This window comes from Peromyscus californicus, unplaced genomic scaffold (genome assembly GCF_007827085.1).
Source record: "Peromyscus californicus insignis strain IS unplaced genomic scaffold, ASM782708v3 Scaffold_1__1_contigs__length_55948999, whole genome shotgun sequence".
Lineage (NCBI taxonomy): Eukaryota > Metazoa > Chordata > Mammalia > Rodentia > Cricetidae > Peromyscus > Peromyscus californicus.
In genome coordinates, this window is record NW_026294492.1 from 7,444,902 (window position 1) to 7,463,324 (window position 18,423).

General features: G+C 48.6%; 2 protein-coding genes across 5 annotated transcripts in view; one reads left to right on the forward strand and one right to left on the reverse strand.

The window, feature by feature from the left end:
- The first annotated feature begins 719 nt into the window (after positions 1 to 719).
- On the forward strand, positions 720 to 14,573 carry Slc66a3 (solute carrier family 66 member 3). Of its 2 annotated transcripts, none has more exons than XM_052745850.1 (7): positions 720 to 1,282; positions 3,651 to 3,733; positions 3,813 to 3,882; positions 6,035 to 6,092; positions 8,159 to 8,279; positions 9,266 to 9,307; positions 13,380 to 14,573. In XM_052745850.1, the coding sequence occupies exons 1-7, from the start codon at positions 870 to 872 to the stop codon at positions 13,571 to 13,573; spliced, it is 981 nt and encodes a 326-aa protein (XP_052601810.1). In that variant the 5' UTR covers positions 720 to 869; the 3' UTR covers positions 13,574 to 14,573. The 2 variants fall into 2 exon arrangements, with proteins under 2 accessions (XP_052601810.1, XP_052601811.1); XM_052745851.1 differs by lacking the exon at positions 13,380 to 14,573 and adding an exon at positions 11,571 to 12,879 and having other exon boundaries at positions 1,009 to 1,282.
- Positions 13,680 to 18,423, reverse strand: part of Rock2 (Rho associated coiled-coil containing protein kinase 2) — a 103,004-nt gene continuing 98,260 nt past the window's right edge. For all 3 annotated transcript variants that reach the window (XM_052745849.1, XM_052745848.1, XM_052745847.1), the window contains one exon: positions 13,680 to 16,832. In XM_052745849.1, coding sequence (XP_052601809.1) covers positions 16,829 to 16,832 — 4 coding nt within the window. In that variant the 3' untranslated portion in view covers positions 13,680 to 16,828. The remainder of the gene's footprint in view (positions 16,833 to 18,423) is intronic.

The following is an 18,423-nucleotide window of genomic DNA, read 5'->3' on the forward strand; positions in this document are numbered from 1 at the left end:
AAGAATAAAAATAAAAATAGGAGGGAAGGAAGGAAAGAGCGGGCTCTCAGATGGAACAAGCTTGTAATCCCATCGTTCGCCAAAAGGCGGAGAAAACAAAACGAAACGAGAAGTTCAAAGCCAGTCTAGGTCACGTGACCCCGCCACAACCCACACACTATTAAGTCCTGGTGCAGAGGCACACACTTGCAATCCTAGCCCTTGGAAAGCGGAAGCCGGAGGATCCGAAGTTGAAAGCTGGCTTAGGCTACACACTGAGTTCAAGACCAGTCAGTCAGCATTGTATAAGACCTTGTTTCAACAAAACAAAACAGGAAAACCAGCCTCCGGGTTTAGGGAGCAAGCTCACTAAAGAGATTAGCCTCCGCTGTGGATGTCTTTCGCCAACAGAAGGCTGGCTTCGTGTGGCTGGGTTTCAGGGGCCTCAGCGTTCTCTGGCTTCTTCAGGCCTGTAAGACGGGGAGGATGCTGACGGGGTTGGACCAAAGGCTTTAAAAGTTTTCATCGCTGAGAGGTTCAGAGCAAAGAGATAACTTGTGGAGAGTGGAAAACACACAGAATGGCCTATGGCCTGAGAAGTAGTCCCTGTGCCCACCCAACCCCTGGGGAGGCTGGTTTGTCCGGGCGTTTGCATTCCGCTAGGAAGAGCATCGGTGGGTGGAACCCGGAGAGTGAATCAGCAGCTGGCAGAACCCAGCAGGGCAGGGCAGAGCCACCACCCCGGGGACGGGAGCACCCGGAGCAGAGCAGACACGGGGCAGGGTGCACCCAGAGTGGAGCAGACACCGGGCGGGGAGCATCCTGAGCCGGGGCGGGCAACGGGCGGAGTGCACCCGGAGTGGAGCAGACTCAGGGCAGGGTGCACCCGGATGGGAGCAGACCCGGGGCGGGAGTGTTTCCAGAGCTTAGCAAACCAAGGGCCGGGCGGGGCACACCCAGAGCAGAGCCGACTCTGGGCGGGGAGCATCCTGAGTCCAGCCGACATGGGCGGGGCGCCCTCGAGCGCAGCAGCTCGGGGCGTGGTCGGGGCGTGGCCCGGCCGGCGGGAAGGCGGAAGGACTCTTTGGATCGTAAGCTCCTGGTTCTCACCTACAAGATCTCTCAATCCCCTGAACCCCGGTACACCCCGGGACTGCAGCATGGAGGCCGGGCTGCTGTGGTTCTGCAACTGGAGCACGCTGGCCGTGTGCGCCGCACTCAAGCTGCCGCAGATCTACGCGCAGCTGGCGGCGCGCAGCGCGCGAGGCATCAGCCTCCCTAGTTTACTTTTGGAGCTGGCGGGGTAAGGCCCCGGGAGGCCTGCGAGTCCGGGAGGCCAAGGGTTAACTCGGGGGACGCGGGGCTGGGAGGCGCTTTCCCGGGCGCTCCCACACACCTCCCTTGCTTCTTCTCCCCAAATCCCGGGAGATACGAATTGCATGTGCACGCCCATCTTAGAGATGCAGCGGAGCCACCCCGTCTTTATAGACAACCTTCAGGGCGCGGGCAAAGCGATTTGCACCTGCAGCCCCTTAATGTCCCTAACATCACCCGGCACACCCCCCCTTTTTTTTTCCAGCCCCGAGACCCCTGCCAGTAAACCAGTGGTTGGGCTGAGATCTGAGTTACAAGATTTGATGATTCCATGTGGGGGAGGAGGAGGGGGAACTTGGGTCCGCGCTTGAAAGTTGGGCTGGGGTCCAGCACGCAGGATTGGGAAGCGACTGTTGCAGGAGCCAAGTTCTCGGTGCCCTTGGCTAAGTAGTTAAGAGTCAGAGGTAAAGTTGTGAAACTTCGGTTGGGGAAAACAAATTAAATGGGGAACACGTCCCTGAGTCGCGCGATCTTGCGCCAGGCAGAGCCCTCTCGGTTTGTCACCAGCCCCACCCCGCTGGCACCCTCCGGGAGGAGCGCGCCCATCTGATGGGAGTGGGCTTCAAGGTGCACCTTTCCAGAGAGGCTCGGTGGGGCGGGCGGGCGGGAGGGTCCCTGGTCCGATGGCCGCATAGAAACTAGAGTATGTGTATTTCAGAGAGGGAGAGAGAGGCTGGCAGGGTGAGGGGTGAGGCATGAGACAGAAGGATGCCAACAGAAATGACAACCTGGCTGCGGCCGAGGATGATGCGGGTGTTTGAAGTCAGGAGAGCAATTTTGGCCTCTCCGGCTTGCGAAGTCCTTCGCGAGCATGGGGCGGAGGCTTCAGGGTGCAGACTGAAGAGCAAGCTCACGGACGCCTACAGAGCGCCAAGCCACATTTCCTAACCTGCCTGTAGCTCCCTCTTTGCAGCCCGGCTTTGAACACGCAAACCCAATCAGGAATCTTCTCAACCCCAACAGCTGACTCCAGCAAAACACAGCTCTCTCCGGTCATGGAATGTTCCCGGGGACCCGGATGGGTCTTGCAGTCTTATCGCGATACAGATAAAGTAGGCTCTTTCTGGAAGTCTCAACCGCCTCTCTCCCTTCGGGGCAGTGGGCGGGCAGCCACGGCAGGTTTCTGGAATTAGGTTTGGCGGGGTTAAGACCAGCTCTGAGGCCAGAAGGCGCGGGTATGCTCCACCACTGAAATCCAATAGTTATTTATCCCTACTTCCTCCAGCCAGCAGCTGATTACAATAGTTCCCAGTTCGTGAGAACTTTCCGAAGGTCCTCCCGGGGCCCTACACGCATTGCTTCTTTAATCCTCACTGCAGCTTTAGGTGGGAGTTGTTTTAATCCTGAGGTAGGAACAATAGGAATAGGAGAGCAACCCTGCCTGATCCCCGCTGTTTACATTCTGGCTCCTCCCCCCGCCCTCCTCCCGCTCCCTTCTCCCTCCTCCCCCCGGCATGGATAGGGTGGTCACTCCAATTCTGCTTCCCTCTGGGCCTTGCCTGGCTGCCTGCCTGACCCTCACCAGTCAGATAAGCTCTGAGGTATCAGGAAGACCCTAAAGGCTGCCACCCTCAGGCAGCCTGCATGCTCCAGGGACTGGACTCCTGCCTTGGAGGCATGGACCCTCCTTGGCTTTCGATCTGAGAGCTCAAACTCTAAAATTCTGGCGTGAGGGAATTGGATCTTGGCCAGAGCCTATTTTAATGACACCAGAGATTCCATGCCTGGTTGATGACTGCTGTATACAGAATCCTGAGGCAGAGCCAGGAGGATCTCTCTGTGAGTTCGAGGCCAGCCTGGTCTACAGAGCAAGATCCAAGACAGGCACCAAAATTACAGAGAAACCCTGTCTCGGAAAACAAAAACAAAAAAGAAAGAAAGAAAAAGAAAAGAAAAAAGAAAAGCACTCACGCATCATCCTCATGGCACAGGATGTGTGGGATGTTTGGGTCCCCCTAAAATCATAGAAGCCAGAGCTAGGGCAACACCTCAGGGTGAGACCCTCCCTCTTATCCTTGAGTTCTCACGGGGGTCTTGTCTTCTTTGGATCTTAGTTACCCCGAGTGACCTTTACGATGTGACAGGCAGTGTAGGTGACCCCTGAGGGTGTTTAGCAAAGTGCTGACGCTCAGGGTCTCTTGGACCTGCCACACGGGTCTCTGACAACATTCCTGAAGGTCTGTCCTCAGGTCCGTCACGAGTATGGTGAAGACCCCATGCTCTAGTGTTGGGTACATGTATCTGGGGTCTGGCGGGTCGCAGGGTGGGTTGTGAATATCTACATGTCCTTTCTCCAGGTTCCTGGTCTTCTTCCGCTACCAGTGTTACTATGGGAACCCACTGCTCACGTACCTGGAATACCCCATTCTCATCGCACAAGGTAACCGACACCCCCCTCCCCCCACCCCATCCCCAGCCTGCCTCCCTACTGCCCTGCCCATCTCAGACTCTCCTTTCAGACATCCTCCTCCTGTTATTCGTCTTTCACTTCAATGGGAACGTGAAGCAGGCCTTGCCCTACGCCGCCGTGTATCCTTCCTGCATCTGAGCTGGAGATGGAGGTAGAGGGGCCAAGGAAGGGGTGCTCGCTCGGTGGTGGCATGCAAGACGCTCTGGACTGCCCTCAGCACCAAAAAGGGGGTGGGGGTGGGGTCTGGGGTGTTATTTGCCAATATTATGCCTTGTGAAGCAGGGTCATATTTTTTATTTTTACCTAAACAAGGATCATAAAGTGCATAAATACATAAAATACACAAATCATAGGTTAGTGGCTGCGGCCAGTGGCATCCCTGTAACAGGGTGCCCCACTGACCTCCAAGACCACGCGGGGTATAGATTGGCTGTGCCCCCGCCGAACGTGTGAGGTGTGCAGTCACCCTGCTAAGAACAACACGCTCCCCCTGGGCTTATCTCAGGCTCTCCTTCCTTCCTTCCGTGAGCATGTCCCCAGAGGATTAATAACATGAGAGTGGCTGGCACCAAGTCCCAGGCAGGATGCACCTGGCAGGTGCCTGGCTGTAGGCATGGGCCGGATGGGGGCAGTTTTCCGCTAATCACACCCCTATGCAAAACTGTAATTTAGAGGCTGAGCCTTGACTAGGTGGCAGAGGTGGTTTGGAGGCTTAAGGTGCAGAATGGTCTGTAGTGGTATTTGCTCCGCTCATGACCTTGGGCTATATGGCCCCAAAGGAGGTGGTGCTTCCTGCCATTGTGTGTGACCTCTTTTATAAGGAAAGGGAGAGAAGGGTCACGTGACCCTTCTCCCTGCTCCTGCCTTCAAGGTGGATTCGCCCCCAGTCAGATCAGAGGACAACTTCAGCTGTCTACTCTGTTCTGTAATCGCGAGTGTATTTCCTCAATTTATATCTTAATAAATCCTGTTACCCATTTAATAGACTCACGTGGATTGATTGTAATAATGGTCAGCCCTCAGACTGCTCCATTCGGTGGCATCTTCTATGCAGAGGGTGAGGTTTCACGGCAGCCTTTTCCCTACGGTCTCGGTGTCCCTTTTCTTAAACTTCATGTGTCTTAAAAGGCCAAGAGAGTGTTTGCACGGAGGTAGCAGTCAGTTAATCCTGCTGCCTCCGTGACATGGCCACACACCCTTTTTACAGTGAGAGGCCCAAGGGTTTGGGTAAGTCTGGACCACACCGTCTCCGATTGCTGTTAGCATCCTGGCTCAGGTTCCCCTCTCCATAGGAAGAGGGAGAGCATAGCTGTGTTGGCCTTCACCTCCCCGTGTAGCCGAGGATGACTTGAACTTCGGACCCTCCGGCCTCCACCTCCCAAATGCCAAGATGGCAGGCATGCAACACTACACTTGGCGTAGAGAACGCTTTAGTAACAGTTTGGTGCAGCTGGATGCCAGCCATGGCTGTGGCCCACACTGTGTTCGGTTCTGCAGCCTCCTGGCATGGGCCATCTCTAGTTTAATCCCTTCACCTAGTTAACGTAACCATTGTTTTCGGCCAGCTTCGGGGTTCTTCTGTATGCTGGTAGCATGTGGGAGGTAGACAGAGCAGGGAAATGGCACCCAAGGCAAAGCAGTGGGAAGTGACTTGTTCCTGCCAGCCGCTCCCACCCTGACTATGGCTCCCCTCGGCCCTCATGGCTTGATCTTTCTGCCCTGGTTGGGCTCTTTCATTTCAAGTAGTCAGTCACTGAGCCCCTGAGTCCCTGCACAAGATAGATGGAAAATGGTTCCTCCTTGCCTATCATCGCACACCCCAACTACTGTGCTTTTACAACAGAATTAGGGGAAAGGGATGTGGATTCTAAAAAGTTCACACACAGCACACGAGTCTTGCAGAGCATCTCTCCTTGAACCTTTCTTGTAAGTGCTTAATTTTTGATGCATTAGAGATGTCTGCTTGGGTCAGGAAAGCAGCATGTAGCTACAGCTGTATGACTATCCCCAGCCTCAGGTTACAGTCCGGGAACACGGATCTGTACGCTTTCTTCCACAATTTGCTTCCGTTCTTCTGAGCTCAGAGCAGATATTCATTCACACGCAATCCCTAGCATCTTTTCCAAGCTGGACGTTGTCCAGAACAGTCCCCCCTTCCACTGTGGCTTCTGTGTCACCCTCTGAGGTCTGGCTTGGTTTGCACAGAACAAGAAGGGAGGGGTGGGTGGGGCTGCCAGTGACTCACTGCCGAGTCCCTTAGCACGCGTCCAGATTTGTGTCTTCTTGGTTCATCCTCAGCCTGCAGAAATGGATCATCGACCTGGCCATGGTGAGTGGTGCCCCTAATGGAGAGAGACTGAAAAAATGGATACCTTCCTTTTGTGCCTACATCGCTTTAGAGCAGTGATTTTTCAACCTTCCTAACGCTGCGACCCTTTAACAGTTCCTCACGTTGTGGTGACCTTCAATCATAAAATTATTTTCATTGCTACTTCGTAACTGTCACTTTGCTACTATTACGAATTGTAAACATCTGTATTTTCTGATGGTCTTAGGTGACCCCTGTGAAAGGGTCACTAGACACCCCCAAAGGGGTCTAGACCCACAGGCTGAGAACCGCTGCTTTAGAGCATGGGGTTTCATCCACCCTTTGCAGCCGTACTGAGGATGAAAAGGCAATACAGGCCAAATATCAAGACGTTATTCTTGAAAGGTTTGGGGCTCAAAGGGAACACGAAGATGGACTCCCCCTCTTCTGTGTATGGGGGCGGGGAATCCACACAGGGACTTGTGATAGTCATCTCCTTCCATCTTGTGGGTTTCAGGGATTGAACTCGGGTCATCAGACCCCCAGCAATCTTCCCCACCCGGCGATCCCTTGCCATCCCCCACCTTGCCATCCCCCACAGTGTAACTTTTCTTTTTTTTTTTTTTTTTTTTTTTTTTTGGTTTTTCGAGACAGGGATACTTTTCAAATGTTAACTTTCCCGTTTCCCTCCCACTCTGCGTCTCCTCCTCAGTCTCCCTACAAGCGCTCACTGTGCACCTGCTCTCTGGCAGACTTGGGGACGGACTGGTACTTTTCATGCCCACATTCAGCTCCTTCACATCTCTGCTTGCCAGTCCCCTGCCTGCACTGGACCGTTTCGTGAGCTAACAGGATGCTCTCCCTTGAGTGTGTGTTGACACTACTGGAGTTCTCTAATGGCCTGGTCCCAGACTACCCCTTGATCTCAAAGTTGGCTTTTTCTGGAAAAGGAAACACGCTAGTAACTTGTCCGCTTGGGCTATGCTGTAACCCACTTTTGGCGTTTCCCCCCCCCCCTTTTGGGCCCCTCCCCACCACACTAAGCTGACCCTGCCACCTTCCTTTGCTTTATCCAGCGCCCCAATTTCTCAAGAGCTTCTTTTCCCACCGGTTTCCTTGCTTGGGCTCAGCCTTCCTACAGGCCATCTGTGCTTGACTTTTGTCTGTTTAAGCCATGGCACTGCTCCGTCCTCTGCCCAGACACACTCCCCGACACCCCTCTCTCCAGGACTCTTCCCTGTGGAGCCCCATCTCTCACCCACAAGGACTTCTGGTGGCCAGCCAGGTGCCCATGCCAGCCAGGTCCTGTTGCTGCAGCAGGAAGCAGAGCTTGTCAAGGGCCCCGTGACTGTCACTGATTGGAAAGCCAGCTGTCAGTCCCCATGCCACTCATCTCTGAAGTTTCACTATAGATCAGGATCTCGGTACCACACACTTGCTTCCCAAGCCTGACTTCCAAACACACCACTCTCTGTGGTCCTTTCTAACTTCATCTCCCCGACCATGCCCTCCTGCTCAGCCTAGCTGACTGTAGTAGTCTCCCTCTGGTCTGAGCTTAGCAGCCGCTGGGGAGATAGAGCCTGACGGGTTGATAGCCAATTTGCAAGGCTTTCTTGTCTGAGAGATAAGAGAGGACAGTGCTCAGGATGAGGAATAGTTTGGAAGTTGATCAATTTAGTGACAGGCCAGGATACACCGTCCCTATTCTGGGGAGAGAGCAGAACACAGGGTGGGTCTGCAGCCAGGCCCTGGACTAGGTCTGTCTGGCCAGTTCACTCTCTACCACAGAGGCAGCCGAGGGTCATTCTTCACCAAACTGAAGTTTCAAACCTTGGCAGGTTGGAGACTGTTAAGACTTGGAACATTTGGCTTAAAAAGCACCGAATCTGGGCTGACGCAACGACTCAGTGGTTAATGGTGCTGGCTGCCCAGCCTGATGGCCTGAGTTCAACCCCAGAACCACACAGTAGAAGGAGAACTAGCTCTCACAGTTGTGCGAGCTCTCCAGAGAATAAAACAGACAAGAAAAAAAAAGCTCTGTCTCCAGTCCTCTGTCTTTTCAGACTGACTCTCTTTTTCCACCCCAGAACTTGTGCACCGTGATCAGTGCAGCCAGTAAGTTCGCCCAGCTCCAGTATCTGTGGAAGCTAAAGGACTCGGAAGCCGTGAGCGCACTGACCTGGGGCCTCTCTGCCTACACCTGTGCAAGTAAGGCCACCTCGCTCCAGGGACCGGGTTCCATCAATGTCAGGGTCTTCTCTTGCACACTACTACGTTTGTAATGAACTGCTCAACAGAACCTGCTAAGGGAGGGAACCCCTGTGTACGAGGGGTTGTAATGCAGACTGTGGCTTCAGCTGTTGCCCGGGGTCCTTTCACTACAGAGGGCTGTTAACTGAGAAAGGGGCTAAACAACAGAACTAACTCTAGTTAGACAGGAAGAGCGTGTCTTCTCCTTGCCAGTGTGGTGGCGCACGCCTTTGATCCCAGTGCTCAGTAAACAGAGGCAGGTGGATCGCTGGGATTTCAAGGTCAGCTAGTGATACACAGTAAGACCCTGCCTCAAAAACATGTAATTTTTAAAACATGATTTTTGTTTAATTTTATGTATATGGGTATCTTACCTAAATTTATGTATGTGCACCGCATGCATGCCTGGTGCCCTCAGATGCCAAAAGAGGGGTCAGACTCTCTGGGACTAGAGTTATATGCTCCCAAACAGGTGCTGGGAAGTGATCCCAGGTCCTTGGAAGAGCAGCCAGGGCTCTTAACCACTGAACCATCTCTCTAGTCTGTCTACACCCACCCACACACACACACACACACACACACATTTTAATTAGTGGGAGCCTTTCTTCAACTAAAATATCTGGAAGCTCAATATGCAAATGAGACTTAGGATTTTTGTTTTTAAGGGTGAGCACAGGGAGGGATGGAAGCCCTCCCCGGCAGTGCTGAGCTACTGTTAGAAATCACTTTTGCTTTCTTGAGCAGCTCCTGCATGACTGGGCCAGGGTCAGGGTGCATGACTGCTCATTCGATGGTTACACACTACAGTATTAACAAAGGTCCCCTATCAAGGTCATCCAGGAAGTTAGCATATATTACTACAGTAAAATGGAAAGGCATGAGCTAAATCGAAGTATCAAAAAAATGTGTGAGAAGTTATTTATTCTATGAATTTTCTTTTCCAGCAAGGATAATAACAACTCTAATGACCACCAATGATCTGACAAGTAAGCAAAAACTTCTTTTTGACTTCCTGTGTGTGGGTTTGTTTTCTGTTGTTTGTTTGTTTTTGTGGGACTTGGGTCTAACATGGAACCCATCATAAGGCTTAACAGATTCATTTAGTTCGATTGGGCTACGGATTCACAGGACAAAAGAATGTAATTTAGTCTTCAACAGTGACAATCTCTATTTAGCATCCACTCCCTGCAGTCCATGGGGAGAAATATGCCCAAGGGAGCCCATTCTCACCCTGGAGTCCCTGCGTCAACAAGGAGATTGGACAGGAATGCCACTATTTACTGTTGAAATGTGCCGTGAGATGGGTTTTCAGTGCAGGGCAGCAGGGTGTGGTAGCAGGCACCTATAATCCCGTATACTTAAGCAGTTAAGGCAAAAGAACCAGTACAGTCTGGGAGACCAGCAGGGTGGGTAGCTGAGGAACCCTGCCTACTCTGTGGGAGCGGAGAGAGTAATCTGCAAAGTGAGGTCTTAAAAGCTGAGTAAAGATTTGATCAGAGGAGCAACCCACATGACCAGGAGCAAAGGCGGCACCAGGACTGGCCACACTGAGGAGTGCAGGTCACTGGAGGCAGGAGGCTGGGGGAGAGGGAAGTGGAGGAGGGAAGTGAGGCCGGCAGGGACCAGAAGCCAGAACTGTAGACATGTCTTTGAGTACAAAGACATCTCCAACTGTGTTTTAAAGCACGGGCTCAGGTAGCGCCATCTGCTACATGCTCACACCGGAAGGTAGGCAGGGTGTGTGTGTGTAGCGCACATGAAGCTGAGAGAAGAAAATACTTTGGTCGACTGAACGAGAATTCATCCCTTACACTGCTTTCAACACAGCATCTTTGGTTTTTTTTTTTTGGTTTTTCGAGACAGGGTTTCTCTGTGTAGCTTTGCGCCTTTCCTGGAACTCACTTGGTAGTCCAGGCTGGCCTCGAACTCACAGAGATCCGCCTGGCTCTGCCTCCCGAGTGCTGGGATTAAAGGCGTGCGCCACCACCGCCCGGCAACACAGCATCTTTGGAAAGTGAAGAAACAGAAACCTATCCAATGACAATTAGCACACGTCCTCAACACTAGACCTTCCACTGAGAAAGCAAGCTTCAGGAGAGTCAAGTCCCTTTCGGGAGGTTGTATTTTTGTCAGCTCTGACTTTAGTGATGGGATGGAAAAGGAGACAGACCTAGCTCTCCTCCCTGGGAGTTGCGTTCACAGGAGGGAAAGGAATGTAATTAAACAGCAAAGAGCCCACATACAAAAAGCTTGTATTTAAAAGATCAAAACTGTTCCTATTGCAGGGTTTCTTCTCTGTCACCACTGCTGTGAGTGACTGACTAGCTTTTAAAAACAGTGTGCCCAGCCAGGTGTGGTGGCGCACGCCTGTAATCCCAGCACTCAAGAGGCAGAGGCAGGCGGATCTCTGTGAGTCTGAGGCCAGCCTGATTACACAAAAAGTTCCAGGTCAGCCAAAGCTACATAAAGAGGAGAACCTGTCCAAAATGAAGTGTGGGTAGTATGCTGGAGGTGTTTGACCACCACAAAGACATCTCAGAAGTCAGGTGGGACTGCAGTTCATGTGGTAAAGTGGCTTACCATGCATGTGAGGAGAGCTGGCTGTAAGCCTCAACACTCCCGAAACTGTAATCCCAGCACTTCGGAGGCCGAAGCAGGAGCATCAGGAGTTTAAAGTCACCCTCAGCTACACCGAGTGGGCCAGTGAGACCCTGTCATAAAATGAGCCTTCATGTCTTAAAGGGCAAGTTAGGCTGCTGTTCTCCTGGCCTACCGGTCACATCTTTTCATGGTCACTTTATGATACAACACGTACTGACACAGGGCTGATTGCTCAGAAATACTTTGGTGGGATGTGGAGTCTCTGCTGTGCCGCCCAGGTTGGCTTTTCCCTTGGGCCTCAAGCAGTCCTCCTGCCTCAGCCTTTCTCATGGGTCCACAGGCAGAGTCCACCACACTTGACCACAAGTCTTCATAGAAAGCAGCATTCTGAGACACCCAGGTCCTGAGACGTAAGCGGAAGGGTCTTAGCTGCACCTCTTAGCCAGAGCCACGTCACTTCAGTGATGCTTGAGGATGCATGGCCAAGCTTCTACAGGGAAGTCCTTTCCCAGGAAATGTCTGAAAGCAAGGCTGCTCTGGGTCTCATGATCTTGTTTTGTTTGGAGCTGGAGGTGAAATCTCACGTAGGCTTCTACTAAAAGCAGGATAGTGTCCAGCTTTTTAATGTTGGAACTTTGTTTATTTCAGTTCTTACCCGTTTTGTGATCATGCTGGCTTTAAATATATGGGTAACAGCAACAGTCCTGCACTACCGGAAGCCTGCCACCAAAGCGGAATGATGGATGTTATTCTTTCTACACACAGTGAACTTCAAATGATGGAACCAGGGGATGCACCATTGCTTCCCATTGCTACATTTAAAGTCTTTTCCTAGTCAATCATTTCAGAAACTACAGATCAGGTTTGTTAGACTTGAAAAGCCTCTTAGCTGGATATGGAGGTGCAAACCTACACCTCCAGCACTTGGGAGTCTGAGGTAGCCTGGGCTACACAGCCGACTCAGAGAAGGAAAAAGCCACTTGTTTAAAATTGCCCACTTCCTTCCCCCACTCCCATAGGTTGTGGTAGGGCCTTATACACTAGGGGTTTTTTGGTGTGTGTGTGTGTGTGTGTGTGTGTGTGTGTGTGTGTGTGTGAGAGAGAGAGAGAGAGAGAGAGAGAGAGAGAGAGAGAGACAGACAGAGACAGAGACAGAGAGAGAGAGAGAGAGAGTCTCACTATGCAGCCCAAGCTATCCTTCTGCTTGTGGTCCTCCTTCCTCAGCCTTCTGGACACTGGGAGTGCTGGACTAGAGCACACCACCACACCAGCCTTGACTCCTGCAACAATGGGAGCTGCCCAAGGAACCATTTGACCCTTCAAGTCAGACTGCGTCCTCTCTGAAGGGCCAGCTGTGTCTATACTGCAGCTTTCAGAACCTTTAGTAGTCTTCCCACCAGGAGTGGGTGGGGTCTGCTCAGTCACGCCCCGGGCAGGTTAACCCTTCCATGACCAAGGGCTTGTATGTCACGGTGCAGCACAGCATCTGCTCAGGGCTGTCAGGAGTGCACACAGACGCTGCTGGGTCTACAACACAGTAAGCAGTGCTCCAACCCTTCACAGTATGCCTTACGGAGTTCCTAACTGAACCCTCCTCTGTTTAGATGAGGGATTACCAACAGCCTTCCCAACTGAAGCACAACGCAGACTTTTTAAAAAAGGGCCGTACCTCAGTTACGCTGCTGGGACTCAGTGTAGGTTTTAGCTGCTGGAAGGTGTGCAGTCAAGAGTATTGCTAAGTCCCACCCAACTCCTGGGGGTTTTAGTCTTACTAAGTAACACATCCTAAGCATTGTCCACAGTACTTCCTCTGATGTTTTACAACCCTAACACTTCAAAGCACACTTGCTTCTTCTATGTGCATGCTATTATTCTGACATATTGTAAGGAATAAATGATGTTTACTGGAAAATGTTTAGTTTCCTATGTAAAATAAACTGTCGTTTGCTGAACTCCACTGGGTCTTAACTGTCATGGATTTTCAGTTATGTAAGTACAGCTCCTTAGCAAGCTAGCTAATCTTGTCAGGATTGCCCTGGACCCAGAGGAGAGAAATGCTCCATCTAAACATAACCCATTCTATGGTTATTTTAACCAGTGCCAGAAAACAAAACCCAAGTTCATCTTTCCTCACGTACACTGACAACCAGACCATTAGTTTAATATAAGTTGTGCTCTTTTTCCCAACAAGTGTTTTAGATATATTCCATCAGGACTTTTATTTTACCACTGCTTAGAGCGCTTCTTTGAGATAGAAAACTTCCCCTTTTGTAGCCCAAGCTGGCCTCAAACTCCTCCTCTGCCTCCACCTCTTCAGCCAGTTCTACCAGCATGCCTCACCACAACCGGCCATTCCCCCTTCTGGAGGGAACATCTGGGTTACTGCCGCCACCACACATGCACTACCCAATTTAAAACAACAGTCCCTGAAAGGCAGACACAGTCTCTACTTTACAGATGAATGTATTCAGAGAATACACCAACCCAAGACCAGAGGATGGCCACTGCTTACCAGGAAAGCACCTTCCAGAAGATGCCCATCACACTGTTTTTCAGACAGAAAGGCACTCTGTCCTCTACCCTGCCCACCTGGAACCAGATGTGTAAGTCTGCAAGCCCCGAGTGACTTGGAGGCAGACTCCAGAAGCTAAGGCACAAGGGTCTCTCTGTGATGACGTCACCCCACCTTCTACCCGCACCCTTTAGGGAGACGGGTCAAGAAGCCGCAGCACTGCACAAGTACTTCACGGGAAAAGATGCCGACAGCTTAGGTTCTTTTATTTCTTTTTCTTAGACAAAAAGCAGGCATAAAAATACAATTACATTACTACAAAGATGCAACAAAATAAAAATCAATCAAGAGGGTATGATTTCTTTTGTTCAGGGGGACAGCTGATCCAGGATGACTCTCTAAATCATGCAGTTTATAACTTATTACGTTTCCAAACAAAAGTCACCACAAGGGAGGGAACAAGGCGAGGCCCCAGGGCACAACCCTCAACACTGTCACACAGTGCTGTCAAAGTGCTTTAATGTGGCTGTGGCACCTCCACAGCCAGGGGAGCTGAAGCCACCTTCAGGCGGGACAGGAGAATCAGTAGCAGTCAAAGGGCCTGAGAAGCTCGGAAGCTACTTGCTCTACTTGGGGTTTCAGCATGCTGCTCAAAGCGCCTCTGTAAGGTTAATTAGTGTCTGGGTTTCTCCACGTCACCCTGGGAACCCTAACAGACTGACAGCAGCAGCATGGACATGAGCACTGTAGATCTACACAGGAGCTGATGCAAAGCCTCCTCTAGGGTCCATGGCCTCTCAAAGGCTGGCCAGAAACACCAGCCTTTCCTGGGGATTACTAGCTCACTTATCCTTTAGCTAGCTAGGGCATGTGAAACTTTCAACTCAACTTTTTTTAAATCTTGCTTTTCTAAAAGCAACACTTAAAAGTTAATTTTACATTAACTTTCATCAGAATACCGGAACTTAGTTTTTCTTTTACTTCTGTCTTTTTTATTTCCACAAAGCAAAAGTATCCAACTAAGGAAACCCGGCATTCCTTTCTTTTAGGTCCCAATTGGAGGTATTTATGGCTCTGGGACAAACTGAATAAAGGAAGCAACATTTGCTCTGATAATCATTTCTCGGAAGGTTGGGGGTGAGAAAAGGTGAAACTGGCGCAGATCAGGTTGCTCTTGTGACGACTGCTGGGTGGGAAGTGACGGCAGGTGTGTGCATCACGGACAAGCAGATGACGGGAGAAGCAAATACTTCCCTAAGGTCACAGTTTTCTACTCGAAATTCTGTTAGTTGGACAAATGACCTTATAAATCCCTGTTAAACCGTATGTGAAGAAGCTCCATGAGAGATTTTTCACCCCTCAGAATGTTTTATTCCCCTGAATCCTTCACATTAGTTGCCTCGTACAGTTGCAACACACCATGATTCTCCAAACTCTAATACATATATACACGCACAGCATCCAAAATTTAAACTTTTGCCTTTTTTACTCAAATACTTCAATTATTCATGTGTAAACTTGACATTATTTCACCTTAATAAAATTTATTAAAAATATATATATATATATACTCTCCAATTCAGAATAGGATAGAACCTTCCATAGTGTAACAAAATCTTTATATAAAATATTAATTCAGTCTCCTTTTAAACAACTCTAATGAATGGAAATAGTTCTTCTATATAAATTTTATATATTTTCATTTTTAAATCTGAAGGAAGGAAGGAGGGAGGGAAGGAAGGAAGGAAGCAAGCTGTGTTCTGAAGCAGAGCTACACAGCACAGCTGCTTCCAGGGAAATGGCATGCACATCTAGTCTTAACAGACGAAATGAAAGATGCAGCCAGGCCATCTGAAGGTCATAGGATTGGGACTTAGTATACCAGTAGGCCAAAGGCCACTATTTCCACAATAGAATCTCTAATGAGGATCAAACTTTGTACAACATCTCTACACTGACCCCAGAGGGAAGCAATGAAAAACGTCTCCTGGCTTCACTGAAATACTAGGCAAACACTTCAGCATCATATTAAACTTTGCATATGTACAGAGCCTGATGCTGCCCACTGCTGCACTCCACTGTGGGGTAGAACACACTTACCCAGGCCGAAGCATGACAGGATAGGTCCCGCCCATTCTCTAACCTCGGCAGCATTTAACAATGAGAATCAAAGTAAGCGCTTTTGAGGCTGCCTCTTCCCAGATATCAAAGCTGATATACCACCATACAGTTGTTTGTTTCAGGATCACATTTAAATATTAAAATATATCTACAGTACGTTAGTTTTCTTTATATTTGAGACAATTTTTTAATCTTGAATGAAAAATGTGAAAAATTGCCTTTATCATAAATAAAAACACACCTAGGGTAACCAGCAAGTTCAAAGCAAAGGAAACGTTTTGTAGTTACAGACCAGCTGACGTCTGTAAAAAGGGCTGAAAAACTAACAGATGTCCATCACACACACTGGCTTCAATACAATCGTTACTGTTCGATGGACCAATACATTACAGCCGTCCTACACCAGACAGGCTATCACTGACCCATGCTGCAGGTCAAGAGCACACTACTTTCCCACAAAGCGAGCTGCATCCTAAGAGCTGGTAAACACTTGCTCTTTCTCTTCTTAAATACAGAAAAGGGTTGAGATTTGGGGGGAAAGAAAATTAAATTAAGGCATTCAAAATGGGTAAAGTTGTCTACCACAAGCATTGGGAACTGGAATAATTAACTGCAAACTTCTTGTTACAGTTCCTGTTTACACAAACATGCATCTCCTATCAGGTACATGAATGAAGGATATAAGCGCCAACACATGGCTTTATACAAGTGCATAGTTGCAACTGAAGTAATGATATCTGATTCATGTGTATAAAAATAAAACGGTAAGTTAAAAATACCTTCTTGCAGTATTACAGTACACTGTGTTCTTATGTGTGGTGTGTGTGTATATATATGAGGCTCAACTCCTATGTACAGACATACATGGATACAACATCATGGTCACTTTTAAAGATGTAGTCAGCATCACTGCAGTGGAACCCACTCCCCGTTCTTCTGGCTAATGTGCAGGTAGAAACCCACTGTTGAAACCCAAATGTGATCTCTTTAAACTCTTCTCAGTCCTTCTGGTCAATGTAGTGTGACCGCCAAGGGCTCTAGGAAGGAAGTCTTGAAGAGTCGTACGACACCTTTACTCACCGATCACCGCTGTCCAACTTGTTTCAAAGCAGCCCAGAAAAATTCTCCATGATTTAAAATTATTTCAGGGGAAAGGAAACGTGTGTGTGTGTATGTGTATCAGTCTCTCAGTAGAATACAGCTTTTTAGTTAAGTTTTGAAACATCATATTTCAGTCTTGTGGCTGAAGAATAACTGCTTTCACAGAAGGCAGTTAGCTAAAAAGGAAGGAGAATAATGTTAGTCGATACAGTCAAGTAAGAGACTGTTATATTCCCTGAAAAAGCATTTTACTTACTTTTATCATTAAACTACATTTCCTCTGTATTTCTAGCACTCAGTTCATGCATTAACATACTCAATTGTATTACTTTTCTTAGTTTTAGGTACATGCAATTACATTCTTTCTAAATACAACAATGGACTTTCTAAGTCCCAGACTGGCCAAAAACATTTAACGCAGTTAATCAGCTATATTAGGGTTAAATGATGTGGTAAAGCAGTGGTTCTCAACCTGTGGGTAATGACCCCTTTGGTAAACCTCTATCTCCAAAAATATTTACATTACTATTCATAACAGTAGCAAAACTACAGTTATGAAGTAGCCAGGAAAAGAACTTTATGGTTGGGGTCACCACAGCATGAGGAACTATATTAAGGGCTGCATCATGAGAAGGTTGAGAACCACTGGGCTACAGGGGCTTTCTTGAGCACTAATCTACTAGCTGCCTTATGTAGCCAAAACAGCAGGATTAGTGGCCAGGCTTTATGTAGCCATAGGACCTCAAGCCACGTTTTTCATATCTATAAAATAGGAATAAAAGACTAGACTCTAGCCACTAGAGTATAGCTCAAGGCCCTGGGTTCCATCCTCCCTTACCATAAAACAAGACAAAGACACTAAAAGAGAAATAAACACGTTGTAGCGCACATATATATATGTAAAGACAGTCACAGCCTGTATAGAGGTCACGGTGTCACATGATACAAGTGCACGATGTCACAACATGCTCAGTTGATACAGATTACTTAAGTGTCTCCATGAAGATTTAAAGTTGTGAGGCTTAACTGTCATTCAATCTTGTTACTAAGCAAACCATACTACACTCTTTTCTGTCCTCTGAGGCAGGGGTCTCACTACCCAGTCTGCACTGGTATGGACCTCACAAGCCTTGTCTCAGCCTGTTGAGTGGGAACTGTAGCCTTGCATGTTGCAATGAAAAGGTCTCATGTAGCCTAGACTAGCCTCAAATTCACTATGGAGCTGGAAGATGACCTTGAACTCTCCATTTCTCTATGCCTTCCACCTCTCAAGTCCTGGGATTACAAGTATGCCACAAAGCCTGGCTTTACATTTCTTAAAAGCACAGAACTGTTCATAGCATGTCACTCATATTCTTTCTAGCAAGGGTAGCATTAAATTATTGCAAAATTTCACCGCATCACAGAAACAAATCAGAAAGATACTTCACTTAACTTAATAGATTTATAAAGTTTTTATGGCTTTAATTCTTGCAAGTTAGAAAGAAGGAAGGACAAAGAATAGAGGGAGAAAGAAATCCATGCTATGTTCACAAACTAGTCTGAGACTGAAAACGCTTAAGTTTTAATTCTCTGTATACAGCTTCTCTGGAATGGATCAAAAGTACCAGAGTTTTTTCCTTTTCTTACTTCTACATGTTTAATTTCTAAGATAAAATATTTTAATTTCAACAACACTTAAAATTGATAGCCAATAAAGAATCTGAACATAGCATTTTACTTTTACATTTGCCACGGAAATTCTAGTTAGAAGTATTCTGAAAACTA